Here is a 26,846-nt window from a genome sequence, read left to right as displayed (position 1 = left end):
AAAGGGTGAGTGGGGTCATATAGCCCATGAGCATCATTCACTTGGGGACAAGGCTGTAGAAGCAATGAAAATTGTTAGTGATTTCTTTTCTTCCCTTTCCCTCCTTTTCTTTAACTTCTTTAATTGACTTCAAGACCTCGGATTTACCATAATCCTTTGTTCAATACACTTACCTCACTGGTCAATGCATGATCTGATTTATTTATTTAATTATTTTTAAGAATCACCCGTGAATCCACCACCTAGTACCAAAGCTAGGATATTGACAATACATTACATCTAGCCCTATGGTCCTTCCCTATCCCATTCTCATACTTTCCCCCACCCAAGGAGCTCAGCCACCTCCCTGAATTCTGTGTTCGCAATTTCCTTGCTCTCATTTTCATATGTGTGAGTATAACACAGTTTATTTACCTGTTCTCCCATTGATGAGCATTTAGATTTTTCCAGGGTTCTGCTATTTAAACAGTGATGTTATTAACATTCTTGTACATATCACAAGGTATACATGTGCCAGAGTTTCTTTTGTGTCTATATCAGGAGTGGAAGTGCTGGTTCATCCAGTAGGTGAATGTTTGACATTACAAGATAATGCTAAATTTATTTCCCAAAATTATCACACTCATTTACATTTCCATAAGAAGTGCACAAGAGATTTTGTGGATCTACATCTCCTCCATCTTATCTACATCCAGTGCCTATAACTTGGCATTATTGGACTTTTTAATTTTTGCCAATCACATAGATTTGCCTTGTATCTCACTGTGTTTTTATTTGCATTTCCATACTCACTAATGAGGTTGAACATTCTCTTCACATGTTTACTGGACATATTTGTTTCTTCTGTTTTGAAATTTCTGTTCATGTCCTCTGCTCATTTTTTAATTGGGATATAAGTACTTTTGTACTGATAGGTAGGAACAGTGATTTTTCTAAAACATAAAAATAATTTTTAATCTAAAATTAGGATTCTACTCCCAAATGGAGTTGGCATAATTTATTTTATATATTAATATTATTCCTACACTAGGGAAATTTTATTTGCACCTTATATACAGAGGGTATTAATGGGCAACATTCGTGACCTTCAGAAAATTACAGTCCTGAATTCAGCAATTTTCAACCATTTCAACCATCATCATCCTGCCTTCTCCGTCCACTTCCAGTCCAAACCATTATCATCTCTTACCTTGACTATTGCAACAGCTTCCTAACCAGTCTCTCTGCTTCTACTCTGGCCCTCCTCCTTCAGCCTGTATAGCAGCCTCCATGATGTTGTCACTCCTGTCAAAATCCTCCCACGACTTCCAATCACCCTTGTAATAAAACTGAAACTCATTACCATGGCGCAAAAGCCCTCTGTGATTTGATCCTTGTCTTCTCTTTCCCTGGCCTCCATCCAAACAGTCATCTTTGCTGTGCCTGGGACAGACCAGGTTTGACCCTGCTTCAGGGCTTTTATGATCATCATTTTCTGCTGGGAAAGTTGTTCTCCCGGGTCTTCCCATGCATCACTCTTTCACATCATTCACTTTAATCATAGGTGCTTTCCCTGAGCACCAATCTCTATATATCTTCTTACCCTCATTATTTTTCATCATAGTGCTTATCACATCTGAAAATTATGTTGTTGTTATTTTTCATTTGTTTATTGTGGTCTCCTCTGTGCAACGTAAGCGCCATGATGGCAGAAACTTGACCTGTTTACTGCCATATCACTTTTATCTAGAATAGTGTCTGGCACATGGTGGACCCCCAATAGGTATCTATTTGTTAAATAAAATAAAATAATAAATAATATAGATGAAGAGGCTACCCAAAACTTGTTCAATTGTCCACGTAGGTATTAAATCAGCATACATCAATCATGTCATACAAAATGGGTTCATAAGAACTAAGATGATTCTAGATACAATCAAAGGATGATTCCAGAAAATCAAGTGAACTGTGGAGAACACCTAGAATTGGTAGTTCTTCTTTTCAAACAAACTTTATTGCAGTACATTTTAAATATCACCCATTTCAAGTGTACAAATCAATGATTTTAAATAACCTTACTGTGCGGTATAGCTATCATCATCAGTTTTAGAACATTTTTATCCCCCAAATAAGGCCCCTCACGCCCATTTACAATTGATTCTTGATCCCATTTCCAGGTCCAGGCAACCACTAATCTACATTTTGTCTCTGTAAATTTGCCTTTTCTGGACGTTTCACATAAACACAATATGTGGTCTCTTGTGTCTAGCTTCTTTCACTTAGCATAATGTTTTTGAGCTTTATCTACGACATAGCATGTGTCAGCAGTTTGTTCATTTTATGGTTGAATTGTATTCTATTATTTGGTTGTAGCACATTGTGTGCATCCATTCACCAGCTGATGGGCCTGTAGGTTGTTTCTAGATTTTGGCTATTATAAAATAATGCTGCTATGGACATTCATGTAGCAAGTCTTTGTGTGGACATGGGTTTTCATTTCTCTTGGGTAAATACCTAGGAGTATAATTGCTGGCTCATATGGTAGTTTATACTAAACTATTTTGAGAAACTGCTAATCTGTTTTACAAAGTGACTGTGCTACTTTACATTCTCACCAGCAGTGTTTGAAGGCGCCTGTTTCTATATCCTCACCAGCATTTGTGATTGTCTGTCTTATTTATTATAGCCCTTCTGGTGGGTACACAATGGTATCTTGTGGTTTTAATTTTCATTTCCCTAAAGACTAATGATGTTGAGTATCTTTTCATGCACTTATTAGCCATTTGTGTATCTTCTTTGGAGAAATGTCTATTCAGAGACTTGGCAGTTTTTAAAGGTTTTAAGGGAGAGGAAACATGTATTTGTGGAAGTTTTCTCAAGAGACAGAATTAGCTTCTATAAAGGCAGACATAGGACTGGAGTGTGCAAATTAACTATAAATGAAGAGTGTAAACAGCATAGCTTTGGTAGAACGAAGGGTCTCCAAAAGGTAGTGAAAGACTGATGGGATGCAAAAAAAGTTAGTAAATGGTCTTGAATGCCAGGTTGAGTAATACAGCATGAGAGGATTGGTAGCGAAAAGAGAATGAATTTTGATGCCTAAAATAACTATTTGGGTTAAATATGTATGCACTAGTTTTCCTGTTTGTGAGGAGATAACAGGATATATTCCTCAGTATATCATTGAACTGAGGAAAGGAACAGATTCTAGTGACCATTTGGTTCATCTATCTATCCAGGTATAATTAAATATAACACATGGATATAATTTCTACTGGAGATCACAAATCATTCTTCAAGGAAAGAGATTCTCTTCAGTTCTTGGTTTATCCATTTCAATTAAATACAACCTTGACATTCAGAAAAGCTGTCTTATTACTTTCTTGAATTTTAGTTAAATTTTATTTTTTTACTCTAAAATATTTGATTTCAGATATAAAAACAAACAGTTGAAATAGCTACTTTCCATCACATTTGGTACTCATGATACTGCAGATTCTTGAAAAATTATTTCTCTTTTTAGCCTTCTGTTCTCTAGTCTGCTTTTTCTATGCAATATATAAGAACTTGTTATTTCTGTAGAGTGCTCATGAAGAACCCATGTCTTCCCTGATACTGCAATAAGTGATGGCCATATATACTTGAAGTCAGCCCCATTACTGAAGACTATTCACTGACACCGTGAACAAATGGAGCTGAAAGCTTCTTGTGCCAAAACTTCTCTAAAATTCTCCTGTGTCTGAATGGAGAGCTGTCTGTAAGGACCAGGCAAAATTTTCCCAGAAATTACTCATTCCAAAGGGTACATCAAAATGACAAGTAGAAATGATTTATATATGCCATAGGACTCAGGCTTCTGCAGTAGACCTACTTAAATGCTGGCACCAAAAGCAATCATAAGAAGACATTTTTAAATAAACTTCAATAACTACCTCATGGGTATGGAAGTTCTCTCTTCCCTTTCCTTGGGGACCATTCAGAATTACAGCTAATTTGTCACTGAGCACTTGTTGTCTTCAGAGGAGAAGGAAGAGAAAGAAAAGGAAGAGGACAGACCAACTGACCAGATATTAGATAGAAAATCTTAAAGTAAATTTCTTTGCATCCATTTTCTTTTCTTTAGGGATAGCAGAGGATTGGAGGAAACATTTTTTTTTTTAAAAAACTGGGCATACACAATATTAATCTCAAAATAAAATCACAGATCTGCAGAACTCTTTTGTACCTGGATGCATACTTACGTTTGTCATTTTCTCAGCCTAAAGATATTTCCATCAGAACATGCGCAGTGATTTTCTTCTTTCACTATATTTTGTTGGAATATATTTCTGTGTTATGTTTCTTTGTTTTACTTTTCCATACAATCCCTGACATTAAGATGATATCTGAAATTTCAACAATATCAACATTACTGAATTAATTTCCCTCAAGTTTTTAAAACACCAAAAATTTTACAAGAAACTTAGTATTATTCTAAACTTGTTCTTCATAAGTTTTTTTGGATTTACAGGTTTCTGCTCTTCATCAATGAGGAACTGTCATTAATTAGTGTCTCCTATGTGTGAGCAGGCATGGTCCTGGACACTTGGAGTTCCCCACTTTCAAAAGCTCCTGTGTTAAGATGGAGAGCCAAGACCTAAACTGATGATGAAGTAAACGCCCATCATGCCCAAGGTAATATGCTGATGAAAACAACATCATGAACTATAACAACATATGGATACACATGACATGAGGTACTTCTCTCTAGCAAGGGAAGCAAACAAAATTGAGCAAAGACAAAATAATCCGTTTCCCATCTCTTCCTATCCACAAAGTCCCCTTTTCAGTGAGTTTTGTTTCAAATTTTTTGGTTGTTCTTATTTCTTAATGTGAAAGGGAGCCAATCCTTGTATTGAATGGAGTTGGGCTTTCAATAATTGGGTGCAATTTTTTGTAAATGCCACATTAGTCCTTTCGTGTACTGCTAAATGTTGAGTTAGTATCATGGAGTCATTTAGGGAAATACTTTACACACTCAGGATTTTCCTACATAAGTGCCATTTCCTGGTGTTTTCTTCCTTTGTGGTCAGGAAGTTCCTCAGGTGTCTTTAGGTTTACAGAACCATTTTGTGTGCATGGGGGTAGGGAGGTTTAGGGGAAACTAGCAATTTGGGTCAAAGACCTAGTGACTCTGTGATGATACTGTGTTTAGTAGTACTTTAAAAAGTGCACTTCATTGAGAATGCAAGAACAGCCCAAGTCATGAGTTTACAGTGAAAAGTAGAGGACATGACTCTGGAAAGAGAAGGAGTGTTGTTAGAAGTGATGCTGACAGGGAGTAAGAGTTTTAAGGGTAAACCGGAGGCAGATGAGAATAAACTGCTAAGTAAAAAACATAAACATCCTGGGTAAGATTTCTAAGCTGGAAACAGAAAACCAGAGGGTTTTTTTTTTTCTTAGCAGATTTCAGGCATCTTTTCATCCATTGATGTTGACTTCCTCCTTTTTCCATGTAAAACACACGGAAAAGTGAAAGCATATAGAGGTGACAGATTGTAACGATGAAAAGCACAGTGCAGAGCAGTGGTTCTCAAGGTGTGGTCCCTGGACCAGCAGTATTACCTGGAAATTTATTAGGAATGCAAATTCTCAGGCCCTATTCCAGACCTACTGAGCCAGCAATTTTAGGAGTAGGGCCACTAATTTAGGCTTTGACAAAAACTCTCAAGGTGAATCTAATGTGTATCAACGTTTGAGAACCACTGGTATAGCGATTAAGAGTACGATGACCGCAGCCAGATGGCTGTATTACTTCGGGCAATTCATTGTGTGTGTGTTTGTTTCTCATCTGTAAAACTCCGTGTGGTAATGAAGACTAAATGAGCTCAAGTGTGTAAAATCCTTAGAACCATGCCTGGCCACTGTTAAATAAATAAATGTTAAATAAATGTTTAGATACTAATAATAATAATACTCTTTATAGGTGTTATTTTAATTTTTTTTCACAGGCTACATTTCACAATTTATGACAAGGCTTTGTGTTTACCAGATCTTCTCTCCTGCTATCTTAGAGTTATTTTCCACGGCTCAAGGCAGTATTTCTCAGCATGTGCTCCATGGACCATTTGCATTAAAATCACCTATGGTGCTTATTAAAATGCAGATTTTCAAGTTCCACCCAGACCCACAGCATGATAGAATTCTCTAGTGACACTTCTGCACCCAGAAATTTGAAAACCACTGCTCTTGGATAACAAAGACTATGATCTTCATTTTGCAAATGGGCACAAGGCACAAGGATAGCGTATGCTTAGGGAAATCCAGAATCTCAGTAAGACCAGGAATCAGAACTGGATTTCTGATTTGGTGTTATCTTCACAGACTATGCTATCTCTTTGTAGTTTTATTTGCTTTATCAGGAACTTGATTGGGGTTGTGCCACTTTGTTTACTGAGATCTAGCATTATTTAGTCTAAAAATAACATTTACCTTGTAAATCTAGAACTATCAAGAATGATGAGTTCCTGGAAAATATACCTGGACCATTATCCATCACACAGCTGCAACTGTTCCAGTTGTGGATGTATCTAATACATCATCACTCTTATGTTACAGATGAAGCAAAAGGGCCCAGAGAGGTTGAGGAAATTGTCAAAAGTCACATGACTAGATAATGGCAGAGCCAAGAATAGAGCTGGGTCTCCCAAACGCCCATTTAGTGTCCTTTCACCATATCCCACTGTCCTAATCCTTGCTGATAAATGATTTAAAGCAGCACTTAAAATTTTTAAAAAACTCTACTTATACTGCTCACATAAAATCTGTTCTCAGCAGTTTTTGACCTCCTTTAATTTCTTTTACTTAAAAATATGCTAACATCACATCTTTCTTTTTGTAATTGCGATAAATCAATCATATAATAACTAATAACTCGTAACTCTATTGCATATTGCTTTTTCATCAGTGCAAATTTGACAGTTCTAAAGCGATTGAATTGACTTTTCAGGCTGTGGTGAAAAAGCTTGGGGCCTTTTCACACAGGGCCTACAGGTCTTGTGTACATTGTTCTAGTACAGGTAAGCTCCTACACAGTGTCAATATGCATTTAGACAACTTAGTTCTTAATTTTGAGCCCACACAGGGATATCTGTCTACATCTACAAATTACACTCATGTGATTGGTGGTGGTGGGGGGGTGCTATTCACACCAGGGTCACTTGATTATTTTATAAAATAATTTTCTTTTTGTCTTAATTGTTTGTGCTTTTCATATTATATATGAACTTCAGCTTATTTCAGTTATCTTCTATTCTTCTTCCTGCTGAGAACGGAATATTTGTAGTCTTAGTGCACTCCTATACTACCTCTACCTAAGGTAAGTTTTTTCCATCTTACCCTTAGCTAGTTCACTACTACCTACTACCTATTACCTAGTTAACTACTCCTCATTTTTTAGGTTTCAGCTCAATTGGTACCTCCTCATAGACATCTTTCTTTCCCTTATTTCTTTATAGAAGAAGCTCCCTGCCCCCATACCCTGCACTCTTTATCACTTTACAGAGTTTATTTTCTCATGGCACATCACAATATGCAATTTTTCTGTTTATTTGTTTGCTTTTTTTATTATCTCTCTCTCTCCCCATTTGACTATAAGGTCCATGCATCTATTGTGCAGAAGAGGTATCTATTTTGCTCCAGTACCAAGCACAATGCCTGGCACGTAGTAGAGGCTCAATCAACATTTGTTGAATGAATGATGTGTCTTTGTGAGTTGGTGTGGAATTTTGTAGTCTGCTTCCAGGGGTATAAGTATGTGTCAAGTCTTGGTCTTTTATAAAAATCTCTTTTGGATTATCTCCTTCATTGATGGACACTAACCTAGACATAGGGTTGTGTGCCCACACAGTTACCTTGACTTCAGACCTATTAAATGGGCCAGGCCTCCTAGAACATTTGGACCATTGTGCCTTATCTAGAGGCTTTCTAGAGCATTCTAGACCACGATGCACTATCTTCTAGAGCTTGCACTCTATGGTAGTCTCTGGCCACAGGTGGTTATTGAGCACTTGAAATGTGGTTAGTGTGAACTGCCACATGGTGAATGTAAAATACATATTGGATTTTGAAGATTTAGCATAAACAATGTAAAATATCTCACTAATAATTGTTATATTGTTTACTTATTGCAATAATATTTTGGATATATTGGGCTAAATGAAATATATTATTAAAATTAATATCATTTTTATTTTTACTTTTTAAATTTATGTGCTACTGGAACATTTAAGATTATATCTATGGATCACACTTGTGGCTCACATTATATTTCTATTGTTCTAGACCCAAACAGTTCACCCCAGTTGTTTGGCAATGTAGACTGAAGGTGATCCACTGAAGGGGATGCTAAAATTGCTAAAGTCTTACAGCTTGCTCCTTTTTTGTTAGCTGTGCTCTAGGGGAAGGGCTGGCACTCCTGGACAGTGGCTCAGGTACCATTTCAGTACTCCATCAATGTTAAATCATGAAGCCCAGATGAGGTCGTGTCCCAAGACACAGAAACTTTAAATGTCTTGCTAGGGGTCATATATCTTGCTTAGAACAATGCTAGGACCAGAACTCAGGTCTTTCAATTATGCTGAGTCATTGAATTACTTATAGAAGGACCTACTAATAAAATTATATCTTCCTTTTTAAATGCAATACTAGAAAAATTTAAAGAATTGTTAACAAATTATGTAGGTTTTATACAAATATCAATTAATGAGGCAACTACACTTCAGTCTTTAGATGGTTAAATAGTTGGAAAATCATACTGTATACTATTAAACAAACAGAAACTCCTTCTTTTATTTTTGCCACATATGCTAGAGTAGAGCATTAAACTGGGATGACTTTTATTTAGCATAGGAGCATACACTGCAAAGTAAAATTTAAACAGAAATTTGAATATGAACATGGAATCTACTTGTAAGTAAATACAAATCTAATAATCATTCTTTGCATAGATATAAAAACTCACTTGGAGATCATGCACTGCAGTTTGGAAAACTAGTTGCTATGTTTTATTCCAAAAGCCTTCATCACTGACATATCAGGCAAACTTTTCTTCTTAGGTAAAGAGATGGGTTTTTAAATAATTAGCCTCATCATCATGCTCTTATGGTTCATTTGTTAATGTAGCAAATATTTAGTGAGAAGCTACTATGTGCCAGGCATTTCTGTGTGTTCTACGAGCTCAAGATACTACAGTGACCAATGCAGGAAACTTTTGCTCTTTGGAGCTTACATTTCAATGCTTATCTATTTTCTCAATAGGGAGAATGAAATGAAATGGTAAAGTAAATCTAAGCAGTGCTATCCTAGAATGCCATGAGTGATATTTTTGTAAGATGGGAATTGAAATGAATTTGGGATTTTCTATTTGTGACTTTCTCGGGGAATTTGAAAATGGAGATGCATATGGAAAGTGGAGGTGTATAAAACATTATATATCCAGTACTAATTAGTATTTTCAGAATATCAGAAGACACTCTTAAAGCTTCAAATAAATCAGTTAGACTGTGTTAAGGGATTTCCCAATAATTTTGGGGGCCTTGGCAGACTTATTCAGATCTTCTTTCTTCTGCTGGGATATTTCAGTCTATAGCTAACCAGATGTCTTAGTCCTTATACCCATTAATTCTAGGAACTCCCAGTCAGAATGACTTCCCTTCTCACTCAACACAGACTCACTCATTCTTCTTTCACATTTCGAGTCCTTCCCCTTGCACGTTTTCTCCCTTCCACATATTCACTTGCATACACTTTCACAGGTTTCCCTTCATCCTAGCTCCCTTCAAGCAGAGGTTCCTTAAATATGGCATTTTTTCTTAAAGCTCAGCCAGTAGATGTCTCCATTACTCCCTCGTAGCTAAGACCTCGGCAAGTAGGTTTTAATCGTTTCTTTAACGGCCAACAAGGAGGAGGATTTGATAATTTGCCTAAAATGAGCAGATGCTCGGGAGGACACGTCTCCATCCTACGTCCTTCCCCTCTGATTTAAGTCAGAAATGAAAACTCCTTTCTCCCTCTTTTCCAGGCAAAAGAAAAGGCTGATTTAACTAAGCATGCAAGACGCCAACACCCTCCTCCTCAATACGTCCAAGTTTCCTTCGCTCTGAGCCACAAAAGCTCGGCTTTTCCCCTCACTCCCGCCCACCCCACCTCCACACCCTCAGGTTTCCGAGTCATCAGGGAACGCGAGTGGGTGAAAAGACTCGTCTCTGCTGCATCCCGGGCCACCGCTTGCTCCTGCGCCTCCTCCGTGCCGCCTCGGGTTCAGCACTGGACAGCTCCCGCCCCAGCCCCACAAATGGCAGTCGGCTGATTGACAGAGGAGCCAACCAAACAGGGAACTAGACGACTTGAAGCCGCCCTACAAGGGTTTGGTTGCGGCCAAGCTACCTCTTTAAACCGGCTTTCCTCCCTAGAGCAGGGAGAGGCAGGAGTGTGGTTTGTGGCCAAAGCTAAAGACTCCAATTAACCAGCTGCCTGGCCCTCTCGACTCCGGAGAGTCAAACGTCTTAAAAGAAATCTTCGCTCTTTGGGACTCGCTCCTGCGCTGGCGGTGCGGGACTGTGCGCGCGCGCTCCGCGCCTCGGGCGAAACGAACCAGGAGGAGCCAGAGCCGGGAGGCGGGAACGGCCTGCCACGGGTGAGATGATGGAGCAGCGTCTTCAGCGGCCGCGGCGGCAGCAGCAGCAGCAGCAGCAGCTTTTGAACACACCTCAATGAGCGCGGCGGTGGAAGCTGCCGCGCAGAACGACGTAAGCAGGCTAACTATAGCTGCCGGGAACAAGAGGGGATGTAACCTGTTCGGCTCAAGGCTGTGAGGTGCGTAATCCCGAGCCGACCCATTGTGGAGCCGGTGCTGCCAGCGTTGCCACAGGTGATTCGATTTCCTGTGACGGTGGCTTAGCCAGCCGGGTCAATTTCGAAACATTCTTATTTTAAAGTCCTTTTGGACTGGGTGCCATCTGGAGAAGGGGGAAGACTCCTAGTAAAAGTCTTAGTGCTGATAAATTGACGACTAAAATTTAAAAAGTGACTCCTCCCGTTACCTCCTCTCCTCTCCGCGAGGCAGATGGGAGCCATGGCTTATCCCTTACTCTTCTGCCTTCTGCTCGCTTATCTGGGATTGGGAGCTGTTGGCGCCAGCCGTGACCCTCCAGGACGTCTGGATTCCCCTCGAGAGAGGACCCTGAGGGCGAAGCAGCACGCCCAGCAGCCGGCTCGAGCCTCTGCCTCGGACCCCTCGGCTCCCTGGAGCCGCTCCACCGACGGCACCATCTTGGCGCAGAAACTCGCCGAGGAGGTGCCCATGGACGTGGCCTCTTACCTCTACACCGGGGACTCCCACCAGCTGAAGCGAGCCAACTGCTCCGGCCGCTACGAGTTGGCGGGCCTGCCGGGGAAGTCGCCAGCTCTAGCCAGCTCCCATCCCTCCTTGCACGGGGCGCTGGACACGCTGACACACGCCACCAACTTCCTCAACATGATGCTGCAGAGCAATAAGTCCCGGGAGCAGAACTTGCAGGACGACCTGGAATGGTACCAGGCACTGGTGCGGAGCCTCCTGGAGGGCGAGCCCAGCATCTCCCGGGCGGCCATCACCTTCAGCACCGAGTCGCTGTCCGCGCCAACCCCCCAGGTCTTCCTCCAGGCCACGCGCGAGGAGAGTCGCATCCTGCTCCAGGACCTGTCCTCCTCGGCACACCACCTGGCCAACGCCACGCTGGAGACCGAGTGGTTCCATGGTCTCCGGCGCAAGTGGAGGACCCACTTACACCGCCGTGGCTCAAATCAGGGGCCCCGGGGCCTGGGCCATAGCTGGCGGCGCAGGGACGGGCTTGGCGGGGACAAGAGCCATGTCAAGTGGTCTCCGCCTTATCTGGAGTGCGAGAACGGAAGTTACAAGCCCGGGTGGCTGGTCACTCTCTCTGCTGCTTTCTACGGGTTGCAGCCTAACCTGGTCCCGGAATTCAGGTAGGGAGAGAAAAAGGCAAGAGCAAAGCCTTCCTTCCGGTTTCGCGGGTGGGTGCGCATGGGGGAGAAACACTTGGCTGTGACACACAACGCCTCCTACCCTCATAGCAGAGAGCCAGGCTGAGGAACACCCCACGTGGGCGCATGTGCTTAGGGACAAGAAGCCCCCAACGTTTGTCAGCTCCAGGCTCTCAGCGAAAGCCTTTTGCTTGGATGGGATGTTTCTCTGCAAGGGGCATGTGGCAGGGAGCACTTGGTAGAGCTGAGAGAAACCTCTGATGCCCAGTGCTTCTCTTCAACCCTCGGGAGAGCAGGGAGGGGAGTTCCCTATCAGGGGTGATGCGACAGAACCCAGCGAGCTCAGGGTGTGCCTGCCTGGCGCAGAGTGGTGCGCATCGCATGAGACAAGAGAAAAGGGAGCGGGAGAAAGACAGAGTTCCTCATTTCTGCCACTTTGGCGTAGCATCTGCCTACTTCCTAAGTGTGCAGTTTGGGGCACCAGTCTGTTGTTACTCAGTTACCAGAGCGAATAATTAAAACAGTGCAATTCCCTCAGCAGTTCTGTCCCTTCAGTAGTGAGTCAGTCTCAGCAGCATCCAGACTTTGCAATTTAGTCATTGTGCTCCTCTACCCATCTCCCTCCTCCCCCCAGCCCAACTCCCCTTTCTTGGTCCTCTTTTTCTCTTGTTCTCTGCCAGGCATACCTAAGGGTTCTCCAGCTCCTGACATACTCACACATTTTATAAACGCACCTGGTTGAGTGATCTTAGGCAAGGAGGGATTCGTTTTGACTGAATTCACTCAGGGAGCTTAGAGGAAACTTAGTTCTGTATTTTCTGTCTCAGGGTACAGTACTGTGGGAAGATGAGATTGCAAATTAGCAGGTGGTAACTTCTCCCCTGGGAAGTTACCTTTGAGGTGAAGAATTTCTAGAAGTAGCCCTTAAGAGTGGATATGAGGAAGGAACAGAAAGATTAGAGACTCCAAAGAGGGTCTGAGAGAGGGCCACTGATTGACTGTGATCCTCCTCAATTCCCAGGATGGAAGGCTCTGGAAAGAAGGTCTTGGGGGTTGAGGTTGCTTCTGTACTTTTTGGGAACCTGGGCAAAACTTGTGTGTGTGTCTTAATTCTCTGTTTGGCAGAAGGACAGGATGCCGACCTGGTGAAAGATACCAGGCCAAGTAATGGGTGGGCAAATGGGGAGAGTCAGAAAGCTTGTCTGTCTTGGTACTGTCATTTACTGCTGAATGACCTCGAGCAAGTTGCTTAACCTCTCTGGGCCTCAGCTACTTATCTATCTCTAGGGAGCCATCCAGTTATAAAATTCTGTAGCTTTTAATGGTGGCAACACTTGAGAAGGCATAAATGAAAAACAACCCCCTTTCTCTGATTCTATATGACCATATTAAATGTTTGTGTGTGTGTGTTTCTATCTCTTTTAAAGATCTTGTCTTAAACCAGAGTAACTCTTTCCTACTTTCAGGATAATCTCATTCCCTCCCAATTCCTGCAGGATCCTCTTAGTAAGGGCTGAGGCAGCTGGGAGTCTCTGCCACATTGTTTGCTCAGAAGAGAAAAGATCAGCAGATGCCATCCCCTGCCAGCAAATTGTGGATTTCAGATAAAACTTTTCAGGGAGTCTTAGGTCCCAGGATTGATCTATCTATCTATCTAACTATCCACCTAACATTTACTTTATGTCAAGCTCTGTGCTAACTGCTTTGCCTGCATTATCTTGATTAATCCTCAAAACAACCCTATGAGTTAAGTTTTATTATCTTCCAGAAAAAGAACCTGAAGCACAGAGAGGTTAAGCTTCTTGCCCAAGATCACAGAGCAGTTAAGTAGTAGAGCCAGGATTTGAGTTCATTTCATACTTTTAACCACTGTGCTAAACTCTTATGAAAGTGTCCTAGGAGTGCTGCATACAATGCAGCTGCTGCGTAAAAATATAGTATTTTCAAGGCTCAGACATGGGACTAGGGATGAGAACCATTCATTTTCAGAATTCTCTCTCTTAAGGCTCCGAAAGCATAGGTCACCTAAATGAACTCAGTGCCTTCTGCCAGCCAAGATGAAAGGCTGAGGACACAAAGGGTCTGAGGTTGTGAGGGCTCACATGCCCCCTACCCATTTTTTGGGTTGCGTTCAGAAAATAGTTTGTCTCCTCTGGCTGAGTCTCTTTAAGTGCTTTCATAGTCATCGATGGTGTTCTTTAGCCAAGGCACGAAGCCAGGCCACTTAGTGTCTGGCTCTCTACAGAAGCTGGCTCGTCCTGGCAGCATGCATGAAGAGCAGAATAAGTGCTCTCCTGTGAGTGCTTTTGTCTCATGTCCTGTGCCCCTTGAATGCTGAATTGAGGATTCGCACAGATGTTAATTATAGAAACTGGAAGAAATCTTAAAGAGATCAGACTGTTCCTCCTGTTGTTTCATAGATAAAGAAAGAGAACTAGAAAGGTGAAGTGACTTGTCCAATAATCACATATCAAGTTTGTAGTAACAACAGAAATAGGATCCAGGCCTTCTGCTTCTGGTTCACACCTATGCTTGATATGTACATACCTAGAGCATCTTTCTGTGGCTCTCTGCACCTTTGTCCATAATGAATGTTGGGGGACACAGTTTATGCTTTATCATCTTTAAGGACAAAAAAATTAGCCCACAGAACACAGCTGTTGATTTTTAAAAAACATTACATCGTTTATTTCAGACATTTGAGATAATATTTAAATGGACCTTTCCTGTCTCTTCATACTCATAAAAGGCAAAGGTTTTTTGTTGTTGATGTTTTATTATCTAAGATGTACAGTCTAAAATTCTATAATGTAGGTGAATAAGGTAGTACAGGTATGGTAACAGGGTAAACCTCAAATGAATTTTAGGGAAATGAGGATTAGGAGCTCTAATCATGATTTTAAATATATTTTGAACCTGTACAGTGTTATTTGCAAAAAGTCTTATCTGTAATGAAAAATCCATTGATAATGATTTCCTTATGGAAGAGAAAAGGAGGAAACACTTTGCAGTTAAAATTTTCATTTAAGATCAGTTAATATTTCCCCAGGTCTTGCTTATAAGATTCAAGCATTTAAATTACATTATATTTTATTTTTAGAGAATATAAGTCCAAAACATGAAATTCAAAAGTAATGTGGAAAACATGGTCAACTACTTGTTATATTAATGTTTATCACTGTAAAACACCTCTCAGAATAAATTTTATTCTCCTCTGTTTCTGAATGACACAAGTATCTTAAACTTTAAAGCCTAGCATAAGACTTACATGGAAAGAGAAGTTCATTGCTCATTTCTTTCTTTTCCAAAAATGGCCTTAGTTGCTCTGTCACTTGAGTCTTTTTTTATAGACCTATAGTATAAACATTTTAGTTCTCATCTTCCATCCTAGCAAAAAAAGAGAGAGCAATAATTTAAGGTGTACCCTAAGTTATTATTTTTATTTATCATATTAAGTTTGTGATGTTCTTGTCTCATCTTCTCATTCCATAAAGTGAAGTCCTTTGGTTTTGCATAGTAATTTTTCTTTGTGGAACTTAAAGTACTATAAACTTGGATCTCACTCTGCTGAAATCATAGATACCTTCCTGGTGGTGGCTGGAACTGTTCAGTGCCATATAGGATGGATATAAGATACTTAAGTGTTTGTTGAATTTAAATTAAAGTGAAGGAAGTTTGGGAATTAATTCTTTCTTGATGAGCTGAAAGTGACTTTGGAATTCATTTGGTTCCTTTCATCTTCTCATTTTACAGTGGAGGAAACTGAGACTCAAAGAGCTAAAGGAATTTGGTAGGGTGGCATAACTCTTTTGTAGTAGGTAGGGATTAATAGGAACCAATATATATGGAGCACCTACTATATGTCAGATGCTTTATATATACCACTGCATTTAATTCTTAGTATTCTCAGGTAGTTACAGCTTCAGAAAACTTGAGCAACCTGCCCAAGGTAACACAGCTAATAAATTAGGGAGCCCAAATAAAATTTAGATCTGTCTAGTAAAGAGGCTTGTGTTGTCTTTCTACTACCCTATGGTGCTGTCTTTTGGTTACCAATTTTGTTTTCACCTTATTAAAAAATATAACTTGGTGATGGCTTGAAATAATTAATATAGTTAGCCAAATGATATACACTTATTCTTTTTCAGCTAATCATATAATCAAGTATGTTGTGTAGTGAGAAGAGTATTAGACTTGAATCAGAACTTTGCCTCAAGTCCCAGTTTGTTTCTGACTGGCTGTATTACCTGTCTGGAAATCAGTTTCTGCATAATTAAAAGGTGGGAATGGACTGGATGATACCCAAATACATTTATAACTCTTTGTTCTATGAGTTTTTTTTGTTTGTTTGTTTGGAATTCAAAATTCTTACTTTTGGAATTCAAACATTTTTAATGTAAACATTTCCCTTTAATGTATTAATGAAGACAGATGACGATGTTTTTTTGTTGTTGTTGTTGGTGGTTTTTTTGTGTGTGTGTGAGGAAGATCAGCCCTGAGCTAACATCCATGCCAATCCTCCTCTTTTTGCTGAGGAAGACCGGTCCTGAGCTAATATCTAGTGCCAATCCTCCTCCTTTTTTTCCCTTTTTCTCTCCAAAGCCCCAGTAGATAGTTGTATGTTGTAGTTGCACATCCTGCTAGTTGCTGTATGTGGGACGCCGCCTCAGCATGGCCAGACAAGCGGTGCGTTGGTGCATGCCTGGGATCTGAATCCGGGCCGCCAGTAGCGGAGGCGCACACTTAACCACTAAGCTACAGGGCCGGCCCCCAGTTCTGAGTTCTTAAGTGGCCTATCCAAATGGTCAACAAGTAAGCTTTGGAAACAGGGCTTTGGAAAGAGGGTTGATACACATAAATGCAGCACCTTGTGGAAATGACATTGATGGCGAAGTAACATGCAAAGAGGAAACCAAGTAAATGTTAGACCTGCTGTTTGGTAAAAAAGGCAACAGGGCAATGAAGGAAAGATCACAATTATGTGGAAACCCCTTTTTAGAAACTAACACAGTGAGCATTGGTGTCACTAATGCACTGACTCCTGAAGGGTCACTTCACTCTCTCTCCTTCACACACACATACCCACCCATCTCTATTAAAGATTCTGGTACACGTCTCGCCTTCAACAAAAGCGGCAATTCACACAGTATAAGAGAAATGACCATTTGCTTTAGGCCAAACATATCCTCTCTCTCTCTGGTGGGCACTGGTAGTGGTGAAGAGGTTACCTATAGGAAAAGCACAGAGATGTTTACCTGGGTTAAAGATCAAAGGGATTTTAGATGAACTTCTGCTATTGAGGCTTTTGACTCTCAACTATTTCACCTGTAATCTGTGAAGAGTAAAGTGTATCTCCTTTGAGATTCTGAAAAGACTATATGAAGAACTGTCATGATACAGGAAGTTCAGTAAATATTTTGTATTGTAGCTTCTGTCTTCCCAAATACTGTCCTCAGCTGAACATAAGCTTTCTTTGTTTAGTTGTATTAAAGTCACGTGATTATAGTAATTTATAATTTATATAATGGTTTAGTTTCATTCCTAATTATCATGAAGCCTTGTAACGACAGTGGATCCTGGTGGAAATACTGGCCTTGAAGACAGAGATATTGGCATCAGCCTGCACCACATCCCTGACTTATGGTGTTACCAAGGGCAGCAATTCCTTTCTACTCCCTAGTTTCCTCATCTGTAAATTGAGGGGGTTGGACTAGGTGACCTGTAGAGTTCCTTATAACCCTACAAGTCTATGATTATGCACATAATTAAATGTGTCACTTTAATCCTGAAATAAGTTAACGTATGCTCATTTAAATGCAGATCGTGTTCATATATGTTCAGTGTTTGACTTGATCATGGTCATTTATTCACAGACTATTTACAGAAAGCCCTCTTAATGTACACTGAGTTAAATATATATATACTAATAGAAATGAGAACTCTATTTCAAAATAAGAAAAAACATGATCTGAGTTTCCAGATCTTGAAAGATCTGAAATTTACTTAACGTCAAAAAGAAGCTGTTTCACAGATTTCTAAACCAAGGGCCTCAGTATACTTGCATAATTCCCCTCAAGATAATCAATTTAGGCATTCTGAAGCTCCTTATTCAATCTTTAAAAACAACTCGTCTTCAATTTGCCTCTGTAGTTGGCTTTAAAATTTCAAAAAGGGCTATTTATTGTGGTGCAGCAGTGGCACAGCATTATCTTTCCATTTTCTAGAACATGCATGCAGAAGCAGAAATGGGGTTTCCAAGACTGCTAAATAAATTACAAGAGTATATGTCTACCCTCTGGAGAGGGAACTGGTCCCCTTACTGGTCTGAGTTCACAGCCTTGACTGCTGGATATGTCAAATTTTACTTTCAGCTCCAGAAAGGCAGCAGTTTGTTGCCCACTGTTCAGGGTTTTAAGGCTACACTTTTCCACCATGCACTGTGTTCTATGATTATGTTGTAATATACTGGGATGCCAAGAAGTATGTTGTTGATGTTATTCTGCACTTGGTTGGTACAGAAGCATTAGGGCCTTGTCTGTTTTCTCTCTTCAGTTCTGGATTGGTGTTCACAGGGTTATTTAAGCAGAATTACTAAAACAGTACATTGGGATTTTGATAACTTTGGCAGCTTGATAGCCACTAGGTGCAAATAGGCAGTTCACTGGTACTGAGGCTATGCTTGGGAGAGTTTGCAGCCAACAGCGTTATTAAGCTCTTGTCCAGTACAGCTATGGCATATGCATTGGGGAGGCTTGTTTTGCTGGTCTTTTAGCCTTATTTGCTTTTCAGCTTTTAGTAAAAAGCTATTTCTATGGGTAATTTCTATTTTGGCTAGGCATTTACTCATCCAACAATTCTTAATATAGGAAAAAACTTGACTTATAAAAATATTTAGGTGAATAGGCTGTTCTATGATATACTTCTTCAGTTTAGAAAAGGATGAATTCTCTTGGCTGAAAGTCTTTCTCAGATCCCCCTCCCCTCTCCTCTTTTCTACAATGCCAAACTGAGTATAGAAACCATGACTGACTTTCCTTTTTATACCAAAGGATATTATAGTGCCTCAAAACAATCACAGAATACATCTAGTTTTATTACCTTCATTATAGGTAGAATTTATAAGAAACACAGATTAGCTTAAATGTGATCTGATCCCAAGATCATTTTACTCAAACAAAAATTCTGTTTCCTCCCTTTTTATTAAAGAAGGCAGTCTCTCTCACACAATTAACTAATAGTTCTTGTTAATTGAGAGCCAGTTAATTTTTATTCATTGTAATATATGTTGTAACTTTCCCCATTTAAAAACTATATCTAGACCAAGACAACGTAGGATTTTTAAAAATCCTGTCCAGTTAGCAAAGTACCCAGTGTACCTGTAATTTAAAAGGAACCATAGAATTATATAAGATTTTGGCTTACTTCTTTAATCTAGTTTTCTCACCATTTATGTGTTTTGTCTAAGATGTATGCCTTGTTACGTTATTATGGAAGGACTTTTATAGAATAACTTGACACATGACTTTTATCTGAGAAAGAGGCAAAGGTATTGTAGTGTAGAACAATATATTTTACTAATTTTTTAAAATAATTTTATTTATTTTTCCCCCAAAGCCCCAGTAGATAGCTGTATGTCATAGTTGCACATCTTTCTAGTTGCTATATGTGGGACGCGGCCTCAGCATGGCCAGAGAAGCGGTGCGTCGGTGCGCGCTCGGGATCCGAACCCAGGCTGCCAGCATCGGAGTGTGAACACTTAACCGCTCTAAGCCACAGGGCCAGCCTGTATTTTACTAACTCTAAGATGCACCTTTTCCACATTTTGACGTCTCTCAAATTGAGATGTGTCTTACGATTGAGGGCATGTCATTTTCAATTGGCATATATTTTCTTTTAGTGGTACACAATATAATAGTGCATCTTATAATTAATGGCATCTTATATTTGATGAACTATATTAGGAAATGGGCAAATAAATTCCAAGGTCTCTACAACTATAAAGTTCTATTATCATCTGTAAGTTATCAAGATGTAGCAAAATATGTATATATGGAAACACAAAATCTAGACCTTACTGCTGTATATAAACTAGATTGCTACTTGTCTTCATAATAATTTTGTTAAAAAAGACAAGCTATACTAATAGTAAGCACATAATCAAATTTTCTTTTTAATATATGTGAAATATACAAAATATCACGCCAGAAGCTGCAAAAACTTTTATTTTCAGAATAGGTGAGGTAAGGATTATCAAAGTCTTTCCCACAGCATCGGGCAAAGAATTTCATTCACACTGGGAAAATGCCTAGGATGGTGAGAATAAAAGACCACATACAGACTAAAAATAGGGAATATTTCTCTACTTTCTAAAGTGCTTAGAGGTTTCAGGGGGAATAAAAACTTTGTGGTGTAGCCACGTAACTAGTTTTGGTTAATGAGATTTAAATGAAACTGTGGAGGTGAGTGTTTTTTCCTTCTCTTTTCTAGTCAGCTGCCTGGAATGGAACGAAGAGCCTAGTTTTCCCCTTATCTGATGCCTCAGACCACTGTGTAGAGCAAGGTTTCTCAACCTCGACACTACTGACATCTTGGGCCAGATAATCCTTTGTTGAAAGGGCTGTCTCGTTCATTGCAAGATGTTTAGCAGCACCCCTGGCCTCTACCCACTAGATGCCGGCAGCAACCTCTCCGCCCAGTGTGACCATCAAAAATGTCTACAAACCTCACCAAATATCCCCTGGGGAGTAAAAATGCCTCTGGTTGAAATCTGTTGGGGAAGGGGGAACACATATAAATATGCTATTCTGGGGCTATCCTTATTTCAAGGGTTCTATGTGGATGTGTGTATGTATACGTGTGTGTGTATGAGTTTGTCAGATCACATTTTTATTTTTTGTTTATTTGTAATATAAGATCATTGCATATACAGAACCTGACATAAGAACTGGAAAGTTTTTTTTCCAAATTTTTTTATTGATGTCTTAATAGTTTATAACACTGTGAAATTTTGGTTGTACATTATTGTTTGTCAGTCACCATTTAAATGCCTCCCTTCACCCCTTGTGCCCCCAACCCCCCTTGCCCCTGGTAACCACCGTATGAGCACTGGAAAGTTTTGATGGATCAATGGAATATTAATTTACATTTATATGTCATCACGACTCAAAAAGAACATCTGGGGGCCAGCCCAGTGGCGCAAGCAGTTAAGTGCGTGCGCTCCGCTGTGGTGGCCTGGGGTTCGCCAGTTCGGATCCTGGGCGCGCACCGACGCACCGCTTGTCGAGCCATGCTGTGGCGGCGTCCCATATAAAGTAGAGGAATATGGGCACGGATGTTAGCCCAGGGCCGGTCTTCCTCAGCCAAAAAGAGGATTGGCATCGGAAGTTAGCTCAGGGCTGGTCTTCCTCAGACACACACACACACACACACACACACAAAGAACATCTGGCCAAATTATTTGCAGAATCTGTTGCTAAGCATGGTTTTACTACTTATATGTTTAAATGTTTTATGTTTAAGGTTTACCATTAAAGGATGCATTTTGAAAAGAAAATACGTACGTATGTGTGCATGGATCTCTGGGGGGACAGAGAGAGGACAAGGGAAAAAGTAGGGAGTAGAGAGGGGTGGGGACAGGGCACAAATGGAGATGAATGAACTGATGAAAAACAATTAGCAATCTATGATGCTGTGCAATATTGTTTTATTTCTCATGAAGCTCTGTTTACCACTGAGCACTTTCATAGTTCTGATGAAACTGAACTATTCTTCCCAAGTAGGTGGTGAGGAATCAAGTCCTGAAGATTTAACCATTATAAAGAGATGCTGACTGTGCTTGTATTTCAGAACTTTATTTCAGGAAGTCAAAGCTGTTATCAGGCTAATGCATAATTTACCCCATTAAAGGAATATTAATACAATATATAATTTAAAAATGCTCTGCTTGCCATTTTGACTTTACTGATTCAATTAGAAGTTGTTCAGAATTTGAACTTGTTATAAATGAAATTCCTAGAAGAGATAATTAAAATGATACATTACATAGAAATTATTTAAGGCTTTAATAAACATATGTTTATTATGTTAAGGATGTAGTTTTTAATATTACTAATATCTAGAATCCTGTTCAGTGAGAAGAGACCTTAAAAAATAACAATGACCACATGATGGAAAAGAATGTTTAGGCTTCACCGTGTAAATTACCTCAGCATGAAGTGAAGCCTGACTACCTCTTCCCCTGCTATCTATAAACGTGTGATCTCTGTGAGCTGCAGAGACAAGGGGATGGGGAGCATGCTGTGGTACACTGTGTTAATTATGGAGTAATGAGAGAGAGTGGTGTGAATATTAACAGATGAGTCCAAGGCTCATGAAAAGAAAGTTGAAGATTATTATTTTTCTGGATAAGGCAAACTTTTGAGAAAGCTGTTTCAGCTACTGACTTCATAATTGGTTTGTGGGAAGGCCCTCATAATACAATCCTTTGAAAGTTATTTAGCAATATATTTGTCTTTCCAGTTTTTTGAGAAAGAGGTAAATCACAACAATTGGGGGCATTCTTTAAAGCAGCAGTGTTTCAGTAAATATCTTGGGAAAGCTCTTTTTTGAAGATTCAGAATTTTAGAAGTAAAAAGGATTTTACAGATCATGTAATCCCATTTATTTTTACTTTTACAGGTGAGGAGATTGAGACCCAGGGAAGTAGTGATCATCACTTGCACTAGCTATGGTGGCAGTGAACTTGCAGTTTACTTTATTTTATATTTATTTAGTTATTTTTTTTGATTGGCCCTGGGCCTCTTTTTGCTTGAGGAAGATTGTCCCTGAGTTAACATCCCTACCAATTTTCCTCTATTTTCTATGTGAGATGCTGCCACAGCACGGCTTGATGAGTGGTGTGTAGGTCCATGCCTGGGATCGAACCTGTGAACCCTGGGCCGCCAAAGTGGAGCGCATGAACTTAACCTCTATGCCACCAGGCTGGCCCCATGAACTTGCAGTTTAATAATGGGCACAAATAAAAAGACCCTGAGTCGTCAAGTAAAGGTTAATTTATGTTCATTATTTACTGATCCCAACCTGCCTGGGCATCAGGATCACCTGAAAAGCCTGATAATACATTCTGTTCCTAGGCCCTCCCCAGAAACCTGTGAATGAGGTAACACGGGGATAGGTTCAGAAGTCTATATTACAAAGTCTTTCTAATGCAAAAGCAGCTGGTTCTTAAACACAAACCTAGGAAAAAGTAAACAGTATTTGATAATGTTGAAACACATATAATTGGGCCGGCCCCGTGGCTTAGCAGTTAAGTGAGCGCGCTCCGCTGCTGGCGACCCAGGTTCGGATCCCGGGCGCGCACCGACGCACCGCTTCTCTGGCCATGCTGAGGCCGCGTCCCACATACAGCAACTAGAAGGACGTGCAACTATGACATACAACTATCTACTGGGGCTTTGGGGGAAAAAAAATAAAATAAATAAAATTATTAAAAAAAAAAAAGAAACACATATAATTCATTTTAAAAGATATTAAGAATAAAAATTAAAAATTGTAATGCTTAGTGACTTCAGCTTTAGTCTTCCAAAACATCTGGTTACAGGCCATTCCGGGGACCTGAAGCATTCCAGTCTTGTGAATGACCCTACGGGTAGGGGTAGAATGACTAGCAGGTTCTGTATGAGGGCAGGGGGATCACAGGAACTGAGCCTTGGAATGGTGAGCCACTGAGCTATCTGCTCGTTCTCCCTCACTTTATTTTGGGTTATTCTTTGTTTTCTCACCTTTAAAACAGGGGCTATGATGAGAACAACTACCTCTTGTTATTACGTGTCTCTTCATGTAAACATCCTATTTCTCCAACCAGTTCTACATGTCCTTCAAGTGCAAGGACCACATTTGATGACGTCCCATATTCAGTGCCTCTTGAAAGTGCCTTGCTTATTTCAGGGAGGCAGTATGGAAGTGTCTAGGAGGAAGGGTTTTGGGACTATAATCCTAGATTTGAATCCATGAGCTTCCACTTGCACTTACTGTGTGACACTGGGAAAGTTATTTAACTCCTTCTGTGGCTCAATGTCCCTATCTGCAAAGGGTGCAGAGTACCTATCATGCTGTGAAGAGTAAACAATCTTATACATGTAAAGAGCTAAGCATAATGTCTGGAATGTACTATTCTTTTTTTTTAAAAAAAAATTATATAGCATATAACACGTGCCTGGCTAGCTATAGGTGCTAGGGGTGTAACAGTGAAAATGACAAACAAAAATCCCTGTCCTCATGGATTTTTTTTGGGGGGGGGCAAGGAGGAGATAATAAACAAGCAAAATAAATAATTCTTGATAGAAACAACAGCTATAAGGGAATAAATAGGATAATGTGGTAAAGAATGGCTGAGAGGTAGGATGGGCTGCATTACATAGGGTAGTCAGCAAACATCTCTCTGACAAGGTGACCCTGAGTTAAGAAATGAAGACTGAGAAGGAGACACCCATGGAACAAACTGACGTAACCATGTTCCAGATGGGAAATAGCAAGAACAAAGGCCTTGAGACAGAAATGAGCCTCAACTGCTCTAAGAACAGAAAGAGAGTCAGTGTTAGTGGAATGTAGTGAGAAATGGGTTATGAGGTAGAAGATGACACTAAGGTGTGCAGAAGGTGCTCAGTAAATGGTTAAAATGTTGTGGTAATAAGGAAACATGTTAAGTGCTTTAAAAAATTTCTACCCCTATAGTAATGTGTAAATTGTGGATGTACTTTCATGTTTTTCCTTTGGATGTTCTTGTTTGTTTTGACTGCCTACGTCTCTTTCCTCCTTTCAGTCTTAGCCTTCCTGACCATTTGCCTCCCTTAACTCTGGAAGCTTGGGTTTTCCATTTTCTCTGCTGAGATTTCAGTCAAAGAATAAGCTATTTATAACTTCTCCATTCTTGAATGTGAACGAGTAAATTGGAATATGTGAGAGGTAGGTGAGGTCGAGATAGAAAATCGAGAATTTCTTGCAAAAAATCAGTTGGATGCTTTTCTTGTTCTCTGGCTTACTGTAAAGTGAAACCCTTTCCAGACATGGATAGCAGGAGAACAAGGGGAGGGAGAGAGCAGGTAAACTCATGGGCAAAGCAGTTTTCTTCTCACCAGCATGGCTGGGATGACATCCTGCAGGCCCCTGACCTCTCTCAAGCTGGTGGCTGGTGGGTCTCGTCATTTGGCATTTCCTGGCACACACTTTGTGGTCTTTTATGGTGAGGTCTAAGATGCTGAGGTTGGGGGCTGCATGAAAAACTGCCAGTAAGAGGCACAAGGCACAGAAGTGAGACTGGAAGAGGCAGAAGAGACCCAGAACATTTGGATATGAATTTGGAGGAGGCAGACTGCATGACAGGAAAGGAAGTATACGCAGGAGTGTATCTCTAATGAAGAGTACTAACAACGGAAAATTGGGATTGTGGGTTTTAGGAAATAAAATCATCACCATTAGCTTCTCCAATATGACAAATGTGGAATTCAGCCTCTTTATATTTCATTTTTTCCTTTCCCTACTCTATTATTTTATTAATTATATTTTTAATTTTTCTATTGGTCACTTTGATTTTTGCATCTATAAATTTTAAATAGTATCTTCTATCCTTTATTTTCTTTTTTTTACCTGCCTACTCCTGTTTCCTATTCCAATATTTTTAGATAATTAAACATGGTAACATTATATTCTGTCACTACAGAAAAAAAGAAAAGAAGAACTGTGCTTTGTGTATTAGTTTCCTCTAAGAATTGGAACTTCAATAACTGAATCCTTGCCATTTTCAGAATGTTCCAAATTTCAAGGTCCAAGGATTATCTTTTTTTTTCTGGTGAGGAAGATTGGCCCTAAGCTACCATCTGCTGCCAATCTTCCTCTTTTTGCTTGAGGAAGATTGTCCCTGAGCTAACGTCTGTGCCCATCTTCTTCCATCTTGTATGTGGGACGCTGCCACAGCACGGCTTGACGAGCAGCGTGTAGGTCCGCACCCTGGATCGGAACCTGTGAATCCCAGGCCACCGAAGCAGAGTGTGTAAACTTAACCACTATGCCACCAGGCCAGCCCCCCAAGGATTATCTTTTAAGATCAGTTGCTCAAAGCTATGCTACCTCTAGTTTGTGCATGTCTGCACTGAGACTTTTCACTTATTTTCCCCCTTGAAGTTGCCAGTTGCCTTTATTTTTCATGTTAAAGAAACAATAAGGAACCACATGTTTTACTTATTTCCAAGATCATCCAACTTCTTAACCAATCACTCTATTTGTTAAAGAAAATTCACGTTTCTGTTGAAGACATTCTTCTTGGAGTCCCATAATTTGTACAGTGGCTTTAGACTTTCTGCAGAATAACTATCATAGAAATCTTTTCCAAATTATTGAAATTTTAAATCCAATTATGTGTTGGATGCAGGTCCTCATTTCTAGAATGCTGCCTTTTTTCCCCCACACCCTGGAACACAATTTCAAATACTTTTTCAGAAAGGATCTGTGGGAGGTAAAATTTCTAAGTCTTCCCATGTCTGAAAACGTCTTTGTCTTCATGCATGATTGACTGTTTGTCAGATATAGAATTATAGGTTCAAAGTCATTTTGTCCTCGGAATTTTAAAGACATTGTTATATTGTTTTTAGCATTCATTGCTGCTGGTGAAAAATTTGATGTTAACCTGATTTATCGTACCTTTGTAGGTAATCTTTTCTTTTCTCCTCACAGAAACTTTTAAGATCTTTTCTTTTTCCCTGGGGTTCTGAATATTCATGATGATATGCTTAGATGTGACTCTTTTTATTCATGAACCTCACCACTTAGTTGGCCCTTTTAGACTTTTA

At 40.0% G+C, this 26,846-nt stretch overlaps 1 protein-coding gene across 1 annotated transcript in view; it reads left to right on the top strand.

Moving 5' to 3' along the window:
• Positions 1–4,507: 4,507 nt before the first annotated feature.
• GPR158 (G protein-coupled receptor 158) overlaps positions 4,508–26,846 on the top strand; it is a 385,607-nt gene continuing 363,268 nt past the window's right edge. Inside the window, exons 1-2 of the mRNA XM_004425290.3 lie at positions 4,508–4,653; positions 10,040–11,985. Coding sequence (XP_004425347.2) covers positions 11,084–11,985 — 902 coding nt within the window. The 5' untranslated portion in view covers positions 4,508–4,653; positions 10,040–11,083. The remainder of the gene's footprint in view (positions 4,654–10,039; positions 11,986–26,846) is intronic.

This window comes from Ceratotherium simum, chromosome 32 (genome assembly GCF_057802395.1).
Source record: "Ceratotherium simum simum isolate JZ-2026a chromosome 32, ASM5780239v1, whole genome shotgun sequence".
NCBI lineage: Eukaryota > Metazoa > Chordata > Mammalia > Perissodactyla > Rhinocerotidae > Ceratotherium > Ceratotherium simum.
Note: the sequence above shows the minus strand (reverse complement) of the source record. Positions and strands in the feature narration are given on the sequence as shown.